This window comes from Polyodon spathula, chromosome 1 (genome assembly GCF_017654505.1).
Source record: "Polyodon spathula isolate WHYD16114869_AA chromosome 1, ASM1765450v1, whole genome shotgun sequence".
Classification (NCBI taxonomy): domain Eukaryota; kingdom Metazoa; phylum Chordata; class Actinopteri; order Acipenseriformes; family Polyodontidae; genus Polyodon; species Polyodon spathula.
Genome location: NC_054534.1, coordinates 30,702,777 through 30,726,929, shown reverse-complemented (window position 1 = coordinate 30,726,929; position 24,153 = coordinate 30,702,777). Strand labels below are relative to the sequence as shown.

Here is a 24,153-nt window from a genome sequence, read left to right as displayed (position 1 = left end):
CCATGAAACATTATTATCTATCAAATATTTTAGACCCTATGTTATTTCCCCTGTTAATTTCCTGCTATTGACTCATATATTTACCCTTCCATTGATTTGTATATACCAACCAGGGCTGTAGTTTATCTTGGAGAGAAATGTTTAGACAGCACCTTAAATGGATTTCAACTAAATAAACTGAAATATGCAGCTTTTTATCACATAATGTTTGCGGGAGAGGAAAGCGGCGCAACGACCACAGGAGGAGGAGGACAAATTGCTTTAAAAAAGTAAATTGATTTTTTTGTTTGTTTTAATACACATGGAAAATGAAATTTCTAGAGCAGCGTCAACTCAGTCTATAAAGAAAAAATTTAATAATTTTAATTTCTATTACCAAAACCAGATTTAAAGCACAAAAATAACAAATTGCTGTGCTGTGATGTAACATGATAGAATGGTTTTAAAAAGAAATCTGCTTCAGTAAGCACCCCAGAGAAACAACAACATGTTATCTATCTTAAAGAGAAGATAGATAGATAGATAGATAGATAGATAGACAGATAGATAGATAGATAGATAGATAGATAGATAGATAGATAGATAGATAGATAGATAGATTCTTCATGTGGAGAAATATTGCCTTTACTGGCTATTCATTGCACACTACTCTGCAGAAATACCTGTTTTGTGCTGATGCACCCTTTTAAGGAAACAAACACAACATATACAGAGATGTATTCCTACTGTATTTAATGCAAAATATTTATGCGAACAATCACAACATATACAGACATATTCCTATCATCGTGTAGATGTGACTCCAATTAGCTGTTGATTAATTACTGCATACGCTGGATCACCACAACCTAAATACCAAACTCTGACCCTCATTAATTGTGGCCAATTGGTCCACAAAACACAACCAGTCAATTTGACTAAAAACACACACAAAAAAAACCCTGAAAAACCTAGAAGTTATATATAATGTATTGTTCAAACTACAGAATACTTCAGTTACATGGTTGATGGGAGGAAGCAGTTTGAGGGTGCTATGAATCATATCCAGCCTCACATAGATATTCTACCAAGTAAGCATTACCATCATATAAATCAGAAGTGCAAGCTTGTACCAGAGTAGCCCATATGGAATGTGATGTTATCCATCAAAAAATCACAACAAGCCACAGTAAAGGGGTTGGCAATGCATATACAGCTCAATAGCCACATATGTCTTTTAAAACCTGTTGGTCTGTGTGGTAAAGTGCCACTTTTGTGGCAAAGTGTTGTTTTGTTTGTCTCTTTGTTTTGGCTGCCAGTGCCATGTCCTGTGTTTTGTTTGTCTTTACAATCTTTTACTTTCTACTTGTTCGTTTATTAAATGCTGAGCACATCCAAGCTGAGGAAGCCATCGTTGATGGGCCTCACCATCAACGATGCAGAGTCGGCTAATATCGGTGCAGTGGAAGATGTACTTGGGGCTCTGGCTGGACTCCAGTATGAAGTGCGCATACCTGTCAGACGACAGAGTAGCAGCTATTCAGGGCTGCCTCTCCCTGTTTCAACAGGGATCGAAGATCCCCTTGGTGCGGTTCCAAAAATTGTTGGGTCTGATGTCTGCAGTCGTATCAGCCCTCGAGCTGGGTCTATTATGCATGTGCCCACTCCAAGTGTGGCCCAATGCATTCTGTTTAACACTTGAACTATCCAAAAGTGATGAAAAATGTAATTTTTTTCAAATTGGGAGTGAAAGTAACAATCTTTCCTAAGCTGCTGAGAACAGCTGCCATACAGAGATTGGGCCAACAATCCAATATATAATATATATACATTTGCATCCTCTGAGGTGAAGCTAACATAGTACTTTATATTAAATCTGCCTGTTTGGTGCATTTAATCAGAATACCCTTTCACAGCTGAACCAGGAGGTAATCACTGAAGCATAGGATAATCTCTTTGATCAAAATTGCCTTGCCTGCATTGCCTTAGAAGCAACAGAATTTAATTGACTACCTGCAATTATATACCGAATAGATGTAAAGCATCTTTTTGATCCTTAGCTGTTCATTTGGTGTAACTTAACCCTTGTAAAAGTTTAACATGGTAATAACATAGCAAAGGGTGATAAAGCATAGTGAAAACATGGTAAAGCAAAGGTAAGTATTGTAAACCCCAGAGAGTCTCTTAAATAAATACAGCAAGCGATAGTATAGCCAGGGGAAAAGCATGGGAAAACTGCAAAATTACAGTGCAGATTTACTGTGGCTCACTTTTATAAGGGGATGCACACCCTGTGATGTGGCACCGGCCATTGAAATGAATAGGATGACAGTTTTTACCATGTTATCATTTTTAATAAGCTATAAAATAGGGCTATAAAACCTTGCTGTAAAACTATTGTCACACATTTAACGGGTAATGTTATATTGCCAAAATGTTATATGACATATTTTCATATTGGAAGCCAATTGTTTATTAGTCACATTTTTTATATACTGTAGAGAGAACAAAGCCAATGACTTTTCAAAGCAGAATTCAGATAAGCGAGGCAGGAATCTAAGAAATACAGCAGCATGGGTCTCTGGGGACCTTCCCAGCTAGTTTATCCAAGCTAATGAGCTCAAGGGTGGCAGTCATGTGAATATTGCATACTGCCTCCACTGTTTTTGGAAGTCTTCACAGTCCTATACCAATAGAAGTGCAATTTGAGAGGATTGTTAAATGTGCTCCAAAACGTTTCTGTCTACTGCTCCTTTAAAAAGTGGATCTTTACTCATGGGGTGCAATTCTTTAGATTCTCAAATTCCACCCCTGACTGCTATGACTCAGATGCTTCCTGTGACCCAGAAGTGCAATAATATCTTAAACTGTAGCTCTACATTGTTGCTGCATACATGTGTGCAGAATGTTGCATACATGTGTGCAGAATGTTGCTGAGATTTTGTAAGCGTGATTGATTTTATTTTACAAAAGGGTAGCATGATTGTTATGACTCATTACTTGCAGCAGATGGTGATACAGAAATTAACAATGTGAACATTTCAGGTAAAAATGTTCCTTATTGGGAGGGATGAACTGTTCAAACCTCACTCCTTATATCCGTAAGTCTTCTTGGGATACGGTGAGACCTTAGAGGCTCCTAAAACCTCATTGATCAAACCCATTTCTATCAGGATGGGGCTCATTTTTTCTGCAGTACATTCTGAGGTTTAAAATATAATGCAAAAGGTTAACTTTGAACATTGACTAGAGGAGCAATTGACTGTGTCAAGATAAGAGCAGTTGGGAGTCTTTCTGGGCTACACAGTACCACGATGCACCTTTCTGACAGCAAAACCACAGTAAGAAATATCATGGGCAGTAAAGTTGTTCAGGCAGATAGTGAAGCTCAAAGAAAAGGTTCCCTTGTCACCAGACTGGACGATTTTATTTGGCCGCGATTTCATCTTAAAGTTTATATCATTGTGATCAATGTGGTTTCAATGCCTCAATGGGTACAACATTCAAGGTTTATTTTATGGTAAGACTTTGTTTCAAGTATGAAAAAACATCATAGCGAGACTGAACTGCCACCAGATTAATTGAATTATCTTATTCAAAGAGAACTGCAGTAAAGTAATCAGCAGTGAGAACACTCCAAAGAAATATTCCAAACTAACACACTTGGTAAAACAGTCCCCTAAACCCCCAGCTTACTGAATACCAGCTGTTAATCATTACCCAGGTAATATAGAATGTGATTGATGTGAGTGAAAGAGGTCGCAGTGCTGTTGAAATCATTTCATCATTTGCTAGATTAACTGGGTTTGTTGTTGCACATTATTCTGCACCATCAGCCAATCAGCTTCCAGCTCTAGCAGATATAGACGTAAGATGCAATTCAGTGTAGGGAACCAGACATCCCCCCCTTTTCCCATCAACTGCTCAACATTTTTCTTCAAACCTTAAAAAAAAGTCCCAGGCCCAGTTTTCAGATGTACCAGATAGCATTCCTTACGTTACTTATATAGACAATTGCCAATCATATAACCAATATGACTCTAGCATAAAATGTTTCACATGGGTTACAGTTGTAGAGCTGCAATATTTGACCTGTGTGAGGAACTGAAGGGAGATCTGGAAAGCCAGACTGCTAGATCTCGTGCCATATCAGTGCATATTAAAGTCCAAATGGCACTGGGATTTTACGCTACTGGATCGTTGCAGAGACCGGGAGGGGATCAGTATGGAGAGAGCCAACCAACAATGTCACGTGTGCTTCATCAAGTGACAGAAGCTTTGGTGACACGGGCAGGCAATTACATTTCTTTCCCGAGAACACAGCAAAGCTACAAAATAAGGAAACTTTTTTTTTTTTATTACCATTGGATCATTCCCTTCAGTATTGGGGGCAATAGACTGCGCACATGTGCCATTACGTAAACTGACTGAGGGCGGCACAGATTATATCAATCACAAGGGCGTCTAATCAATTAATGTGCAGGTAGTTTGTGACTCCACTTGCAGTATCATCAATGTTTATGCCAATTTCCCAGAATCATTCCACGATTCTTACATCACATACATTCATACATTATCCCAGTCATGCAGTGTCTCAAGGTCCCCTTGCAAGGCGAAAGTCCTCTCCTCTGTGGACTTGCTAATGTATGCAAATCAAAGCTTGTCAGGAGACCCCCCAAGCATTCATCACTGTCAAACATAAAGATGGCTGAGGACTAGCCCTCCTTTAAGCCAGCCCAAATCAGTCCATGACTGCACAAAATTAAAACCCTTTTGTCTTTCTCAATTACATTTCAGCTAAAGCGTCACGATGAGCAGTAACAGGATTTCAGAGTAAATGCAAATTTGCCGTATTTAATTAGAAAACATCACACAACAAGAAAGAAACATGCTATGAACAAGCAAGCAAAAGCCTGGTAAAGTCACAAGTGGGGAGAAGAAAATAAATTAAGAACCATGTACCAGTGATTTACTAAATCTTTGGATTACATTTTTGAATCCTGATAAAAATAAACTGATATCACAGTTAGACACTGGATATTATTTAGCAAGAGCTGTTGATACTGTACTGTTACAGAACAAGCCTAGGGGAACACAGTAATGCATACTATGCCAGTAGGAAGTGCTGTTGAAGTCTGTATGTGCACATCACATGGTTAATTAACTATAAACCATGTGATATGGGTTTCAATAGTGCATTCAGGGCATGTCATTTTGCTCACCCCAGGTCTTGTTCTGTGTCAGTACAAAATTTAGGCTCTCTGTGTTGGCTACTTAGGTCACAGGTCTATACCCCTTTATATTTTAATAATATATTCCTGGATCTCTTAACTGGTTACTATGAACAACGGCCAAAATAAATAATAACCTCTGGCATATAATCAAATACAGCTCCAGTATATTTCTAAAAATAAATGTCAAGCTGGATGCCTCCATGTTTGGATTGCTAATCGCCAATGCTGTTGTGGACGGATCAGTACCAAGGGTTCCACTGAACTCTTTCCCTTGCAGACACACATACCTGGCCTTCCTGGGAGGAGGAAGAGCTGCAGTCAGCTGTGGTTGCTATGGATTTATACCTGCCTACTTTCATAATTTGTATAGACTTTCATATGTAACAGGAAATAATTACTGTCAATTGTTTGTTTGGAAAATAATTATACAGCGCATCCTTCTGATTATTAACATTTATTTCTTCAGAGGTTCCTCAGGGGAATAAAAGCTTATTGAGTTTTTTGGATAGAGCCAGGATCAATAACCCTGCTGCTCCTCAATCAATGACAGATGAATGCAATCCTTCATTCAGAAAGCATGGGGATGTCATCTGTCTTTGACATTACCTCTAAAGACCACAATCTCTGGTATTACTACACACAGAATTATTATCCTACAAAAGGACTATACAGAAGGTTTTAGTATTTGAAGCTTAATTCATTCTAACATGAATAATTCACTTACAAAATAGTTACTGTTGAAAAAGCAGAACCATTTGGAGGCAGATGTCTGGCCAATTATGATGTCAATGTCAAGCTCTCTGTTTTCAAGAAACTAATTTGTCAGCCCTGTAATTTTGTTCAGTTTATCTGCTGGCCTAACCCTTTTAAAAGATTCCCATTGTAAAAGAATAGCAACATGTAATGAAACAAACTGAAAACATGGTAAAGCATAGTTAAGCACTGTAAAGACCAGAGGGGTATGGAAAAGCTAATTATAAACACAGCAAACCATGTTAAAGTGTGAAAATGCATAGTATAACCATGGGGAAAGCATGGAAAAACTGCACAATTACCATACGAATTTACCCTGGTTTACTGGTTAGCTGAGAGCTTTCTAAAAGAGGCTCATTAAAATATACCCCCTTATCTTTCACGTCCAAAGGAGCTGTGTTTTACCTGTAAAAGCACTTATGTACTTTAAGAAGCAGTGATGCAATGTTATAGCTTAGTCATAATAAAACCCCCAAGAATAGACTAGTCTGATCTTCCATAACATAATTTAGCTTTCCCATCTGAAGTGGAAATTAATGAATCAACAAATGAATAAAAGGTTCAGATTTAGCAAAATAGGAGGCTTGGAGTTTGGATCATGCTAAATCCACTAAGAAAAATAAGTCACTTCTCCCTCATCCAAAGCAGTCAGGGATTTAAAATGTCTGAATGTGGTAACATCACATCATTCTGTAATTGAAAACTGGCACTGGGAGTGTTAACTGCTAATAGATGTTGCCATGTTAATGTAATATACTTGATAGAGAGGAAGGAATCTGATCCAATTACAGGTTTACCACTGCTACGGAGATATAGTGTCAGTTTCCAGTTAAAGTTCTTATAAGGGAGATGGACATTGTACTATATGAATGTTTATAAGTGTAAAATCAAAGTGATATTTGCTGCTATTTTAATATATGTTGGTAGTTATAATAGACCAGCCTTATTTAAGGAGAACATTAGGGAGTGTTTCGCCTGTCATACATTTTAATGTGTCAGGTATGGGTGTCTCATAAGACTTCTGACAGGTCTGGTGTTCACCAGTGAAACTGAATTACTGTACCAAGTGTTCATGTCTGGCAAAACAGATTTATAAAAGGATTGCACATGTTTTACGATCGTAAAACAGGTGCTGGGGGTTTCTGAATTCTTGGATGGGATTTATAAAACACACGCAATGGCATAAACACGCAATTAACACATGATTTACGGGGGCAATGTCTCTGTGTGCTTTAGCCCTTGATGCATATGGAATTCTGGGGCGTTTCTGAACAAAACAGCTAAAATTGGGAGGGGATTTCACAAATGAGGTCCATTAAATATTCTGTCTAATTTATTAATGCTGCTTGAAATTGCGGTCCTCGTATTTGCGTGATTATTTTTAGAACTCTGAAACGCAGGTGTTAATTTGCTGCAGTCAGACAGTAGGCTATATAAAAGGCAAATGATGTGGAAGGCTTGTCTGGAGCAAGAAGGAGACATTGTTTCAAGGACAAAGAAACATTTATTAACATTTTGAAAAGAGCTCATTTTTTAACCCTTCTGACTGACCCTAAGAAGGTCTCCCCACAGTGGTAAAGCTAATTTACTTCTTTTAGAGTGTAGGTGTTATTAAAAGAACGGTATTCCGAGGCACACAAAAGAAAAAGTCTCATATACAATGAGGGCTCATTCTCCACTGCTATTTTAGTGATGCCTACAGAATCTATTTTTTGTAATATGGCATTCTGGTATTTAACAATACTGGTTCAGACATTATTGTTAAATTTGAGTTGGAAAGGATACAGTAAAAAAAAAAGTACAGAGGGAGATGACGCAGTTAGTTTGTAGCTAGAGCAAGTGCAGCTTTTCGACCATACAGTATATACCATACAGATATGCTTTAAAATCATACAGAGTAAGAAATACAGACAAATATAAACATTGGAGAGTTGTAACTGCATAAGACTTTAAGAAGATATAAGTCGTAGTTAAACTGAACACTGTTCGTATGCAGCTGTATTGTTGCTGAACATATTGCTGTATAACAATGGAAGGATTATCCACCGGTTTGACTGCCATGGATGTAAGTAAATAAAACGTATTGTTTCTGAAGTTTATAAAATCTATATGCCTGGAATTATTCTATATGAAATATGAAGTTACTAATAAGTAACATAACTAATAAAATAACTAATAAGCGAAGCACAGTAACTGGATGATGCGTCGTAATGTATAAGCAACCTACTACAAACTCTGAAGTGGTACATTTGTTTATTAAGAAGCCACTGCACATTCAATATTTTATCCATTTGTCTTGGTGATGTATTTCGAGCTTGTAATACATCTTCATGTGTTACAATTACTGCTTGTACCAAAATCTCCAATTCCATATTGGTAGATTTCAGTTTTCGTTTCTGAGCATCCTCATCACCATGGCTAGTACCAGGCTGAGGCTTTGTGTGCCATTCATTTTCTTTTGGAAAGTGTAGCCTAACATGCAGGGTTGTCCCAAACCTGCTATTTATTGTGAGAGGTGTGTAATTCTCCAACGCTAATTGAAGTGAGGGGTATTTAACCCTTTGCGGTCCTATGTCGGACCAGGTCTGACATTACAATTTTCCCTTTCCAGTCCGAAGTCGGACCCTGTCCGACATCATCAAAAAGACGTCAAGCACAGGCCTCTTGTCGTTTTTCCTCAGGAAAAAGCAGAGAAAACGTTTAAGTGGCCGAGTGAGACCGATAGGAGCCAAGAAAAGCAAAAAAAAAAAAAGGGTGTGTATCTGAGCAATACACATAGCCCCTGCACCACAGAGATAATATGGACACAAACAAAGAAGATAGCTGCTTCTGTATCCAGCGCTCAAAGAATATCACAGACATTTTCAGAGCTTTTTGGGATATTATAGTAATAAAATAATGACTTGGATCACATTATTGAGGAGTTTGGTGATAAAACGAGTGATCAGGAGAGGGCTTATCAGTATGCACGACTATGAAAAGGTATGTGAAAAATACAGCAAACAAGGGGTGGGGCTTGGCTGAAGATACAGTACAGTGTCCCTTGCTATGCAGTGCCTTTTAAACCTGTTTTACTCTGAAAAAAAAAATTTTAAACAGAGCGTGTAAAATAAACAGCACGTGTGAAAATATATTGGACCTGACCCGTCTGATATACGCTGAATTGCTAAGGGTCGAATTGGTTGAATCGCCTGCTTTACCTAATTAGTCTTATAAAATAGGTCGTTCTGAACACGCACATTATGTGGCTTTTTGCAGTCAGTTTTTCTCCTTTATAAATTTTGGGCCTCAATGTGTAAATACATTGTGAATTAACGGCCAAGTCTGTCACTATATAATAAAAAAGATTATGGTCTTCACCTTTACTCCAACACGATTTTAAAACAGAAATAGCATTTTCTATTTTTATTTGACATTACATTTTCTGAGATTATTTCTATTTCGAATACTTTTGCAAAAGGAAAATTGTTTTGAAACAACGATTTTCTTTTTTTAAAATATAATTTTTTTTTATACCAATTTTACTTTTACTCCAATACTGCAGTTAATGCTGGAATGCCTGAAGCGTATTGCATGAAAACTTTTTGGTGCAGTTGTAATTAGAAATGCTGGCTGCTCTACCAAGACAGCTCTCGATTCCTCTCTGCTCTCTGCAGCTGAACGGCACCCCAGGGGTTTCCTCCTCAGGGAGCCTATTTTATGTTGCTACAGTCCCTGAGGCAGGAAAGGGTAAATGAATCATTTACAGCATCGTCTGGTGTAAATAACAGTTCACAATGTGCAAACACACTTTGTAAAAAAGAAAATCCTGTTCCAATATTGGTGGAAATTATACTGTTATAATATGCAGCTTAAAGGGGAAATCATATTAACTGTGAAGAAGAAGAAGAAGAAGAAGAAGAAGAAGAAGAAGAAGAAGAAGAAGAAGAAGAAGAAGAAGAACCTACTATTTCACACATCAAGTGTAAAAATCAAGTGTTGTCAAAAGAAACTGGGGAGTATTTTCTGAACAAATCTCTGTTGGTATAATCGCCCCATCCATCTTCTCACAGACACAGTGCTTTGAGTTGCTGTCTCACACTTTATTTTCAAAATGTTGGCAAGCTTGCATTGCAGAAGCTGCAGAGAGTGAGAAACAAGCGAGGGAGAGGGGTGTTGGGAACTGATGGTATAATCAAACAAGACAAAGGGAATGAAATGTTAAACACCTCACACAGCTGACACACTGTGCTAATTATAGAAGCAGAAGCACAACACGCATCAGCTGATAAAACAAGCTGAGAATTATGAGCTTGTATATAACGTTGGATGCCAGTTAATTTTCTGTAACTGAAGATCATCTTCACTGCACATTAATGAAGATGCTTCCTTTAATCCGAGGTATAACCCGTTCTATAAAAAACAACGCCTATCACAGCACCATCTATTTGAAATGATATAAGTACATAAGAACATAAGAAAGTTTACAAACAAGAGGAGGCCATTCGGCCCATCTTGCTCGTTTGGTTGTTAGTAGCTTATTGATCCTAGAATCTCATCAAGCAGCTTCTTGAAGGATCCCAGGGTGTCAGCTTCAACGTTACTGGGGAGTTGGTTCCAGACCCTCACAATTATCTTTGTAAAAAAGTGCCTCCCTTTCTGTGGATCGGTACTACATTTGCAATTCTCCAGTCTGTCGGTACAACCCCTGTGTCAAGAGACTGTTGCATGATCTTGGTTAGTGGTTTGTAAATAAAATCTTTCATTTCTTTGACTACTATTGGGAGGATCTCTTCCAGTCCTGGGGATTGTTTTTATTTTAAGAGCTCCTAGTCCCTTTAATACTTCTTCCTTGGTTATAGTAAACTTATTTGAAACTGGATAGGAACAGGTTGACATGTGGGGCATGTTGTCCGTATCCTCCTTTGTAAAAACTGTATCCCTTAGACATTTAACTTTGAATATTCTCTTGCTGTTATAATATTGGAAAAATATTTTGGAATTGGTTTTAGCCCCCTTAACAATGTTCATATAGCACAACCATCTCTTTTACTTCAGTGTCACAAAATAAACTTGGCAATAAATAAGCTTTACAATTATTTTATCAATGACCTCAATAGAAGTCATTGATAAAATAATTCCATACATCTTGCTTGTCACATTCTCACTTTGACTAGATTGGTCATAATGAGCACAATACTGCAGCAATGAATGGGCATTTACAAAGAACTGTAGCCATGTTTTCCTTTTTTAATTTATTTTTTAATCTTTTTTAATGAAGTGGTGGTGGTGGGAGGGGGGTTGGAAACATCACAAGAAAGATTTGGCTAAACAGTTTTGTTACTTGTATCATTTATCTACAAATAGAGGCATTATTTCATAGTCATTTTTGTGTATCAAGGGATAATACAACATTTTTTTTAAAGTATAAGAAATTCGAAAATGTTCTGTTCTGATATTTAGTCAATATTATTTCATTTGAATATCAACTGTACAGTATGTATGCTCAAACGTTATACTAATATTATTTATTCCTAATATTATCAAAGTACAGCTACATTTGTATAGTTTAACATACTCTAAATACACCATAACTGTATAATATTAGCAATGCTTACAGTTGCTGTGCTGTCAATTAAAAAGTGAAAATAACACAATTAAGTGGGAACCTGAAAACCAGCTTTGATGTTTGTCTCAAGTGCCCTCTCATACATAACAGCTCTTCACACCCATCAAGAGAATATAAAACAAATCTGAAAACAGACCAACAGCTTCACAGGCACAGGGTCTCACATTGATCCTCTAACAACAATATTATATTTAACCCAGCCACTGCTGCCAAACGATAAACAAACACTACACTATTACACAATAAAAGGCTTTTAACTGGGTTACTGAAGCATCTCTGGAAGGCCAGGTTGAGTTTTACAATGCTGCTACCAGATAGCTATTGAATTTTCTCTTCTTTCGAACGCCCTTTGGTAATATTCACAGTTTCTCCAATTAATTTTAGCATGTACACTGGGGTCAAGCAGTATCTAATTAAATATCATTCAAAACTCTATCGCCTTTTAATGTGTACCAGGGTGCCTTTCCTTAAGGGGATAAAAGCCTTGAGTATGTAGTCTGAGTTATCAGACAAAATCTTGCAGCCTTATCATAAAGACTAGTTATCTGTTTGTTTGCTTTTTTAAGACAAAAAGAAATTAGCCCATTATGTCAAGAAGAAAGCTAATCCTGTTGTGCAATTAACAGATTCCTCACATTTTAATTCAGAATTCCAGTCATCTTAAAAGTCATTTGAATCTTAATGGAGAAGACAAATAACAACATTTTTCCCATCCCTACATCTATGATTGCAGAATTAAAACATGTGTAAATAGTTGATTTCCTATTGCAAGTCATTTGGAGCTTATTATTTTAATTTACCAGTCTGACTATAAAATCTACATGCAGTAGAATTGATAAAAGTCCATTTGGTGTCATACTAATACCTTAGTTAGAATAAGCAAATGATAACTTTTCAATAAAATATTAACCCATTTTGGTCTTGGAGATACACATGTAATAATAATATATACATCATCACAATCCTATACTGTAGATTACAGTATAGATTACAGATTAGAGTCTGTAACTAACTGATCATGTGCACACACACACACACACACACACACACACACACACACACACACACACACACACACACATATATTAAGATACACATTAAGATAAGAGGAGTAAATTAATTTAATTGAAACATGCAAAAGTACATCCTTATTTTTTATATTGTGTACATTGCCATACAAAAGATACACCAGTTGAAATGAGACGGCACTGAGTTATTTATTTATTTATTTTTATCTCAGTGCAAGATACTGTTTGAGCAGAACACATGGGAGGAACAAAATCTATTCAACGTTGTCTCAGATTTCAATAATTTTTTAAGATCAGTGTTGGAGAGGGGTGGATAATGTGCAGATGTGTCACTTTGTTGTTTTCTGTAGCGTTTACAAATTGCTAATTTTCTTCTGTTTTGCTCTCTTCTAGTTCATGTAATTGATCTTCATCCATATCGACATGTCTTCTTACTATTTTGGGGATTTTTTATTTTTTTTTGCTGTTAATTGGTAACTCGGTTTTATAGTTACTGTACATCTGTAACTGTAAACAAGATGGCTACTGATACTTTAAATTCTGTGAGGCAGCGCAGTGATTTAGAATACGTGAAAAGGCCATAATTGTCTGTATACATCCAATATACGGACAACTGGAACCTTGCTCAACCAATCACATTGCTTGTTTCACGTTCCATTGCCAACTCTGGATTTTTATACATATATATATATATATATATATAGACACCCACACACACACACACACACACTCGCCACACAGGCTCTCTCAGGCTCTTTTCCCTTCAAAACACAAAACACGACCCATCACACAGGAATTGAAAGAAAAAACATTTCCGCGCGCTTTAATTTTTACAAATTGAATAAAAAACAAACCAAAATCCTAACTCCGATTTTAGAGCGTAACTACACACGTCAGAAACCTAATTCTAGAAAGCTGGTCAGCTAAGCTGTTTGCTAGTACTGGAATGCAGTCAGAGCACTGTACAGTAGAAAAGTACATATTTTCAATATCCTATGCAACTTAATCCAACAATGAGTCTTGTAACATGGAATAAGAACATTGATATTTCCATCCCAGTGTTAAAATATTTTATCATAATCAACATTTATTTCATAGTACTCAGGAGAATCATATTGAAATTAACAGAGAATGTCAATACTTATATGCAACATTACAGTATATATCATTTTAATTTAAGATAATATACTTGAATGCTTTTGTATTTATCATACTAACTCTGACTCCATGTAAAGTGCATAAATGTGTCCCCAGGCAAAAGGAAAAAGTGCTGTTGTAGCGTAAAGGTTAATAGCATAAATGCAAATAATTACCCTTTCTTTCTCAGTGGAACAGTACATTTGGGAGTGTAGGTATGCTGTGATTTATTAAAGCCATAGCTGTTGGCAGTTGCCAATCAACTTTCCATTTCATTGCATTTCCCATGGAAGAAAATGAATAAAAACAGAGGTTACTACATGTGGCAGTGCGATTGCCCTGCACAGTGGTAAATTAGTGTTGGTGTGGTTTATATGTGGGAATGGGTTTATTTTGTGTCGTTTTGGGACTTGATTAGTTTGATTGTATTATTGTTTACAGACGGGCCATCCGTCAGTTTAATGGAAACACATGCATCCACAGGTTGCAGTTTAGAGGCCTGTACTACTGTATCCCGTTTTTTTTTTTTTTTTTACAGTGGTTGAGAAAGTGTTCACAGTAATGTTCAAATCTGCAGCAACATCTTTCTTTATCTGTATGGTGGGGCATTATCCACCACTTTCAACTCTTCCACTTTTATAAGCAACATGAAGTGCATTAGGATCTGTAGTCCCAAATCTAGATGAAAGTTAATGCATTTACCAATACCTTTTACACTCAGCTGTTTGGACTAGAGCAATTCATTTTATTCAAATAATTTCTTCCCTGGGCTCTAAAATAATTTGCACTAACAGGAAATGTGTGTTATGTAAATTCATATTATAAGAAGTCATTTAAAATAAGCGACTGCTAAATTTGGCAAGGACCATGTAGAAAATTCATAGTATCAGGAAATTTGTGTAATCCGAGTTCATTTTAATGACAAATGTCTGTATTTGTTTGCAAATCTCTCCTGATATTTTGTCTTCAGAGTGACTATATTAAAACACAGCAGTCCAACCCTGTCCTCACATTGTCTGGACCTTGAAGGATGTGATAAATAATAGTTTTCATCAGGATTTATGCAATCTCATAAAACACTTAACAGGCTAACACAAATAATTACACACAGTACAGCATGTGCACAGAGAACATCTTGGTGCATTAGACTACTCAGTGCAAGATCCTGATGGAAATCTCAACAGCGTACAAGAGTACACAAGGTCAATCGTGTCACCTCATCTGCATAGACCATATTGCACTTCCTCAGAAACATATCATAAACTGGAGGAATTCTCCAGACAAAATTCCCTGTATAAACGGCACACATATTTGCATCTTGGGGAAACTTTCAGTCCCTCCTTGGCTATAGAGGCTGAAAGGATGTTTTCAGCAAATGCTTGTGTGTGAAATGACTAATTGAAAAGAATGCCATTGTTAAACTTAATGAGCAAGACATATAAAAAAAACATCCAAACAAATAATATTACAAGGGACTTCATCTTCCACAAAGAAGAGGCTCGTAGATATAACACTGTGCCTCATTATTCATGCAATTGCCAAATTCAGCTCCCAAATTATTTTCAAATTTAAGAAAAAATACCCCCAGAATACTTGAAATTGCCTGTTTAATTTAACGTATTACTAAAAAAAGAAAGAAAACATAAAGCAGTTTGACATATATAGTACTTCAAATGCCTGGCACTATAGCACATGCTTTAAAATGCCTAACACTATAACACATACTTTTCTGCAACTGGGCTGTATCTCAGACGACTGAATTGTTTGTTTTTCAAATGTATTCTCAGATATGTATTCTATAATACATACAAACTGTACTGGATCTCTGTATTGAAAGACAATTTGAATAAGAAAGCAGTTGACGTTGTTTCCATATTGAAGACTACACATATTACCAGTGTTTGAAAAGGAACAGCCTTAAAGGTGACTCATCTACAGTATGGGTCATTCTGGTGAACAGGCGTTGAATAGACTTCACAGCTTCCCTGAAGGTATTTGAGTTGAAACTCACTGAAGAATTGTCACATGTTTCCCCACAGCAACTTAAAACACTTGTTTGTCATTCAGCTCTACTGTCCTTGAAATGACCTGCCATTACTCTTGTCAAGAAGTCAGATGATGTCTGTTCTGTGGATTGCTCCATGATCTAGTTAGCACTGTCCGATGTGTTTAGTCCTGCAGACCATTTCTTTGTCTTCAGATGATTTCTTCAGGGCTGATATGACTTCAGCAACGAGTTTTCCATTTAGACCATCTGGAAGCATGTTTGGACTTACCAGAAATTAGACTATGTCGGACAGTTCATTGGATACATTCCTAAAATCTTTCTTGGAATACCTTTTAGGGGTTCCCAGTCAACCCAGCTCAACACCATGTCAACATTAAGTGACAACATGTCGTTGTAAACATCAAGCTGGCAAAAGTTACTATATGTTAACGTTGAGTGAAAAGCCTCACCAGGTTGTCTTAAAGGTTTCTCTTAATTATATAAACATGTGCTTGAAATTGGAAAAATGTGGCAGCATATGAAAAAGAGATTGGACTATGTCTATTATGGTGACAACTTCGGTTGATTTTGTTTTTCTGTTTCCTGGACAGTTTTAGTGGTATTGTACCAGCCCTATCATTTCCACACTATGAGATGATAACCACTACTGACCTATTGAAGTGGGTCACAATCTGGCATTTAAACATGACTTTTTTCTAAAAACAGAGATATGAGCAAGCTGAATATCCCATTGCATACCATTTTATTTTAATACCATATCATAATTATTTAGATGCCCAATGCATTAATGGGATGGGACCTGACTAAAAATGAATAATTAGTATCGGTTTTATCAAGCCAGTGCTGACTCTGCAAATGATTTCAACAAAAAAAGACACAAGACCTGTTCAAAACCTTCTATAATAGGGAATATTCTGGTTTCATCAGTACTTATCGCCTCTAATCCTTCCTGGTACTCAACTGAAAGCCCATGGCATTTAGCCACCAGGTCCTTCTGAGTGGACCTTTAGCTGACCCACAATTGTTCAAATGAATATACATACTATTCAATATTATCAACACTGCAAAGATAACACATACTAATTACTCCAGCACAGACACAGTGTGTCAGATGTATCAAAGTATTCATGTTAAATGTTATAGAGCAAAAAGATTTAAAGCAAGGGGGAAAAAAATCCCTGTTTTTTTTTGTTTTGTTTTGTTTTGTTATTAAAAAATATCTTGTGATATTCCTGCTGTCAGAAAGACCAAACATTTCTTGAGTGATGTTTATAAGCTCATTATGAAGAAGACATATAAAAGCACTGAATAGCAATATTAACTATATGAAACATCACTGTGGTCACCTGGTTAAAAGAAAAATAGTGATGCACTTGGCAATATACCTTATTAGGAATTTTGGACATGCCTGCTGCTTCAGTCAATAGATAATCAATGGCAGCAGTGCTTGACGTGTGCTCCTATTTGGTGTGGGTGGCTGGCTCTATCCCCTGCTGTGTATTGTTCTTTGCTTTCAGAGAGGTCATCTATTTACTCCCCATATGTCATCTGTTGTAAACCTAAAAATCCACTCTGAACAATGGCCTCTTTGTTGAAAGAGGACTTGGAGAAATCTCGAACAGTGACTTCAGTTTTGCTCAGAAACCTGAATCTGATTTTTTGTTACAAAGATATTCTTTTGCAAGCATATGATTCTTCACCAGTGATGAGCCCAAGCAAGTAGGTCCACTTTAATTACTTATGCAAGATTAGGATCCTTATCTTTGCAACAATACGTAGAACCCCACCTACATTTCCTATTACAATAAACCCTACTTAACGTCACTCTAGTTAATGTCAGCCTCCACCTGTTATCAATGGCTTGTCCACAATATTATGGGAGTGTGATAAGGTGGCGTTGTGGTGACGTCAGGCCAGGAAGTAGACAGACAACAGTGCTGGGATATGAAATGCGCCGATGTGCTGATTTAATAATAAACAAAGATTTAACAAAACACAAAACACTGAACAAAACAAACAGACAAACAGCGGACGAACCCCAAACAAGTATCGTGAGGATCATCCCTCATAAGTAGCAATTGTTGTTCCTTTGACTTTTAATTATTTCTCCTTTCTCTCCCGTTCTCCACTGCGAACACTCAACCCCATGCACGTGAAACACTGACTCTTTTATGCAGCTGTACCGAGACTCGATTGCGAATCAATCATTCAATTGAATCTCAGCACAGTCTGCACGTGCTACACTACTTTGCCCACTCCCCGTGCCCAAATACACATTGCATCTGCATGTGAAGTGATTGTGCAATCCCTGTGCCTAAATACAAGTATACATTTTAAATCACTCATGCTACATAGCCCATATTATACCCTGTGCACTAATACATACACACCAACAATAACACACCACATAAAACATAAAACACAAAAATACACACAGGGGTGGGGCACCCCACCACAGTGAGAAAATCAATACAAGTTCCTGATAATATCACTTTGATTATTATCACATTATGGGTAATACTAATCACATGGATCAGTCTGATTTCGACCTAACTTTCACTTTGGGAAATACCAGCATAGGATTAGAAGGTTTACATGTAAGTGAGTTGCTGTAGTATGGGACAGGTCTGACATAGCACACAGATCTCTATGTGTATGTTTACAGATTGCTTATGGTTTAAGTTATTACAATGTATTGTACAATATAGCACAGTACAGCACATATTACAATGGTGTTTATTAATGAAAACTGTTGTAATAATTGCTATATGGGTCATTATGTCAAACTCAGCAGAAAAAAAAAAGCAATATATAATGGGTTTGACTGTAATGGAGTGTGGCAGGCTGGCAAGTGGATAGAGGCCCAGAGACAGACTGCAGTTCAAAAAAAAATACACTTTTATTATAAATAGATACAAAAATAAAAGGGCACAAGGGCCAAAACAAGAATTGAAACAAAAGAAAGACAAAAAACAAAATGTACAAAATAAAGGTTTCCAGGCTGGGCAATGCCTTCACTGGATTTAGAAAATTGAAAAATCACAACCAAACAAAACCAACCTGCTTCCTCAGCTCCCTCCTCCAAATGAGAAGCAGAGGCCTCCTTTTACGTTAGGTGGCTGGGCGCTGATTGATCATTAATTAACCTAATCAACTAATCAACCCCAGCCACCTGAACATAATAAACCCAGGCAGGTAGGGGAAATTAACCCCATCCCTGCCAATTTAAAAAGGGCAGAGCTTTGCTCTGCCACATGGAGTGTCAGAATTTCCATATCCATATAGTATTATATATACAGTGCCTTGCAAAAGTATTCAGACCCCTGACCAATTCTCTCATATTACTGAATTACAAATGGTACATTGAAACTTCATTCTGTTCTATATTTTATTTTAAAACACTGAAACTCAGAATCAATTATTGTAAGGTGACATTGGTTTTATGTTGGAAAATATTTTTAAGAAAAATAAAAAACTGAAATATCTTGCTTGCATAAGTGTAACCCCTGTGCTGTGGAAGCTCCCAGTTTGCACCAATGAAAGAAATTGCCCTAAGGAGGACACAATTACCTTACCATTGGCCTCCACCTGTGAACCATTAAAGTTCCTGTCACATTTTCTGGATAAAAACCCCACTGTTGAAGGATCATTGGTAAGGTTGTGAATCTGAAAGAAAATGAAGACCAAAGAGCATTCTACAGAAGTTAGAGATAAAGTAATACAAATGCATAGATTAGGGAAAGGCTACAAAATAAGATCCAAGTGTTTGGATATCCCAGTGAGCACAGTTGGATCAATAATCAGGAAGTGGAAGCACCAGTCAACCATATCAAGAGCTTTGCATAACACTGGCCTGTATGGGAGATTGACAAGAAAGAAGCCGTTACTCAAAAAGTACCATCTGAAAGCACGTCTGGAGTTTGCCAGAAAGCATGAGAGTGACCCAGCTGCGATGTGGGAAAAGGTTTTGTGGTCAGATGAGACCAAGATAGAGCTTTTTGGCCAAAACTCAAAGCACTATGTGTGGTGCAAACCTAACACTGCCCATGCCTCAAGACACACCATCCCTATAGTGAAGTATAGTGGTGGCAGCATCATGCTGTGAGGATGCTTCTCATCAGCAGGGACTGGGCATCTTGTTACAATTGAAGGAAGAATGGATGGAGCAAAATACAGAAAAATACTGCAAGAGAATCTGCTTCAGTCCGCTAAAAAACTGAAGCTTGGGAGGAAATTCAACTTTCAGCAGGACAATGATCCCAAGCACAAGGCCAAAGCAACATTGGAGTGGCTCAAGAACAAAAAGGTGAATGTCCTACAGTGGCCTAGACAAAGTCCTGATCTCAATCCCATTGAGAATCTGTGGCACTAATTGAAAATTGTGGTCTACAAGTGTCGTCCAACCAACCTGAATAACCTGGAGAAAATCTGCCAAGAAGAATGGGCCAAAATCACTCCGACACTGTGTGCAAAGCTGGTGCATACTTACCCCAAAAGACTTAAAGCTTTATTGCAGCGAAAGGTGGCTCTACCAAATATTATTGTGTGGGGGTTGAATACTTATGCAAGCAACATATTTCAGTTTTATATATATATATACACACACACACATACTAAATACCCATATAGTAACAACATGAAATCAGACAGCAAATCAGGCTATTTGTTTATCATGCAATATTTGATGGGAAATGACTGCAGAATCATAGTAACAATCCACTAAGTAATGAACAGCCTATACATATATTTACTGTATAAAATACAGTATTCTGCACATAACCTTTTAATTAAACTGAAACTGAAGCTATCCATCAACTTCCCCCCTGCCAACGAAATTGCTACACCAGTGCATTTGTTTTTAACTTGATCACAGATCTGCAGCTTTACCACACATAGCAAACGGACTAATACCAGATTGCATCTTTAATAATGATCAATAGATGAACGTCTGGTTAATAATGACACACACTGAGATAAAAAAAAAAAAAAGTGTCAAGCCAGTGCAAAACTAAATCTCTTGTTTCCTCGCCATGATTCTGCGTTTTTGCTCACACAATTCAGTCAAATTTCAGTCAGCAAGGTTTGCTGAACACTTACAGCAGTGATAGAATAACGTGGCAGAACCAATAGCAAAAATTACTGGAGACAGGCGAGCAACATATTTAGCTAAGTTTAAACAAATGCTGGGCGGTACTGTGTTTCTAATTCCCCACGACTTATTTCACAAATACTTAATGACAAAACCCCACTAGCCAGGACGAGAAAGTTGTAACGTTTTGTGCAAAAGACCGAGAGAGTTATGAACACTATGAAGAGAAACAACAGACAGCGTGCAATGGCAGACCTGATTAAAATTATTAACAATACAAGTGTAATCAGGATAATGGAATTATCTTGAAATAAAAATTAAGTACATATTTAAAATATAGAAAACACCACCTTGTTACTGCTATACACTGACTTACAAGATTAGTTTCAGAAATATTACCACCGCAAAGAAAAAAGAAAAAAAAATGTTGCATAGATGCGTTACAGAAGTATTGCAGGTAAGGTAAATCTTTATTTTTTCTGTCTTCATTTTATTTATAAATGACATCCAGCAAATAAACATTGCCAAGTAATTAAATAATCATTTACAGTTCTTAATGTCCAGTATTTCTTTTTTAACAGAAAAAAATCGTTGTAATTCAGTATAACATACACACACTAAGAAAAACCGCCCGATACTGAAACTGCTGTATGGTATATCAAATGACTTTGTTTACAGATGAGAATATCCCTATACCACTATTCTCTTATTTCAGTACCGCCACAAAGGACAGCTCCACTGCCTCAGCAGCACATACAAATCTCTTTCTAACCCCAGTTTATATGACTCACCTCCGAGAGAGATGAGAAAGGGGCAAACAAGCAACAGGAGCTGTGCGCAGCCCGCATCCCAACCAAGACCTCCCAGCCGCCACATCTTGGTAAACTAAATCGATACCTCCAGAAAGCACGGAGATGATTTTTATATTACTGAGGTTTTCCCCATTTTCAGTTATTGCAACAGACCAGCTGTTTCATGAATGACGTCGGTAGGATAGCTATTCCGAGAATGCTCCTCCCAACATTGCTGGGATTGGATAGTTGACATAATTGAGGCCGAGGTTATTGGCAAATGGTGGTGTCAGTAATTGTTGTAGCAGGGGTTGCAAAGCAAAATGTTCATTTTTATGAGAATGAAAGAATGTATTTTGTTTTGCTAACCTACACAAAGCATATATACATATTCAAACCAAGTTAGATACAACGTGGAAAACTTTCCACGGGTAATTAGCAGTTTGGTATAGGCCGGTTTCGTTATCATCCATTTTTTAATTTAATATAATACATGGATGAAGGCTATATTTGCATCCTGAGCCATTCAGGAAAAAAAGTGATAATATCACAGTAGTGACGTCAAAAAGTGATAATTCCTCTTGACTCATTCGACTTATCGAGATCATCAGTTGAGTTTTCAATCACTCGACAACACCCACAGTATAGAAATGTTCATTAATGATCAACAAAATGAGAATACGTTAAAAACAAAAACAATATTTAAAGCTGATACATTCGTATCTCAGAGCAACTAAACAGAAAACGACATAGAACATCTGTACAGTTGAAAAACACTTTAAAAAACGGAAAAAACAGAACTGTGCTTTTGAACCTCGTTTTCTTTAATATTAGCATCGCGGCTATCCATGTATTATATAAAAAAAAAAAAAAAAAAAAAATAGATTCGCCTCTTCAGTGAGTTACAGGAAAACAATTATATATAAAGATCGATTGAATGATGGTTACTGTTGGAATTTGTTTGTTATCTATTTATTTTATTCGTAATATGACAGTAATATTAATATGTGGATGTGGCAGAGCAAAGCTCTGCCCTTTTTAAATTGGCAGGGATGGGGTTAATTTCCCCTACCTGCCTGGGTTTATTATGTTCAGGTGGCTGGGGTTGATTAGTTGATTAGGTTAATTAACGATCAATCAGCGCCCAGCCACCTGACATAAAAGGAGGCCTCTGCATCTCATTTGGAGAAGGGAGTTGGGGGAGCAGGTTGGTAGTTTTTTGGTTTGTGTGTATTTTTGCGATTTGTGAATCCAGTGACGGCATTGCCCAGCCTGGAAACCTTTATTTTGTACATTTTGTTTTTTGTCTTTCTTTTTGTGTTTAAATCCCTTTATTTTGCCCTTGTGCACTTTTATTTTGTGTTATTTATAATAAAATTAGTATTTTTTTGAACTGCAGACTGTCACTGGGCCTCTATCCACTCACCAGCCTGCCACAGTGGATAACCCATTTAATGTGGTAAACAGTACTAAAATAGCAGACCAATAGTTCAATACAATCAGTAGCTTTTGTGTGACTTCACTGCTTACCAGGAGAGTGAATACTTGGTGACAATGTGTAGAATGAGATGTATGATCACCCCTGTTAAAGGAACCTTTAATAATATAATTAAATAAACCTCAGCCCTATTTGAATAGTGTGTTTGAATAACAGTGTTATATTATAGTTTTCTTAGAAGTTGTTTCTTCCACAGTATTACAGTACTGACACTGAACAGGCAAAGACTGCCCTCTTGTGAAAAAATCAAAGAGTAGTTTTTATTGCTTCAGCATTTCAGTGTGGCAGATACAAAAGAACGAAGAATGCACAGAGTTTGTGGACAGACACACACACATTTCAGTTTGGGCCTTAACCCTTTAAAGACTGTTAAATGTATTATAGCATCTCCCTTTAACAACACACACTACGGATGCATCTTCCAGACTAGGCTGCAAAAACGAACCTTCCCTGCCCAGCCACCACCACCGCTACTAACAATACACTTATAGAAACATTCCAGTAACCAATACATACCACCTTTATAGATTGCAGGTGGATTAGTGTCTTGTAGATGTCACTCTCATTAAGGGGTTCATTGTAGAGAGATGCTGAGACTGGGAAGGTCAGTGGTGAACTCCCTACTGAGCTCTTTGAACCATGCATTAACCCCTGGATCGATGGGTAGGTGCATTGTCATCTTGTGGTAACCATGCCCCATCAGAGCATGAGAGACACAATGCAGCCACAACTGCAAATTACCTGATCCTAATCCAATAGAGGTGACTGTGTGGTGAAATGCAACCACGTCAGTGAACATAGCAACAGCAATCTACAGCCCTTCCAATTGTGTTTAAAATTCTAAATACTGTTGATAGAAATGAGCACACAGTTTCATTTGTGGGTGTCGTTCTGAATCAGCAGTCAGTCTGCAAAAGATTCACTTAGTCACATATTAAAATTCAACCACAATCACCAACATATACAGCTGCATCCTGAGTTGACTGGAACTTGGTGAATAAGTGTTGAGTGGTTGTATAATTAATAAA

General features: G+C 37.2%; 1 protein-coding gene across 2 annotated transcripts in view; it reads right to left on the bottom strand.

Annotated features, from left to right (window-relative positions):
- Nucleotides 1-21,795, bottom strand: part of LOC121317184 (transmembrane protein 8B-like) — an 83,350-nt gene extending 61,555 nt beyond the window's left edge. The window contains exon 1 of one of the 2 annotated variants that reach the window (XM_041252853.1): nt 21,628-21,795. In XM_041252853.1, coding sequence (XP_041108787.1) covers nt 21,628-21,712 — 85 coding nt within the window. In that variant the 5' untranslated portion in view covers nt 21,713-21,795. Of the gene's footprint in view, nt 1-9,913; nt 10,069-21,627 lie in introns of those variants that run through there. The other variant, XM_041252861.1, reaches the window with a different exon arrangement.
- Between the last annotated feature and the right edge of the window lie 2,358 nt (nt 21,796-24,153).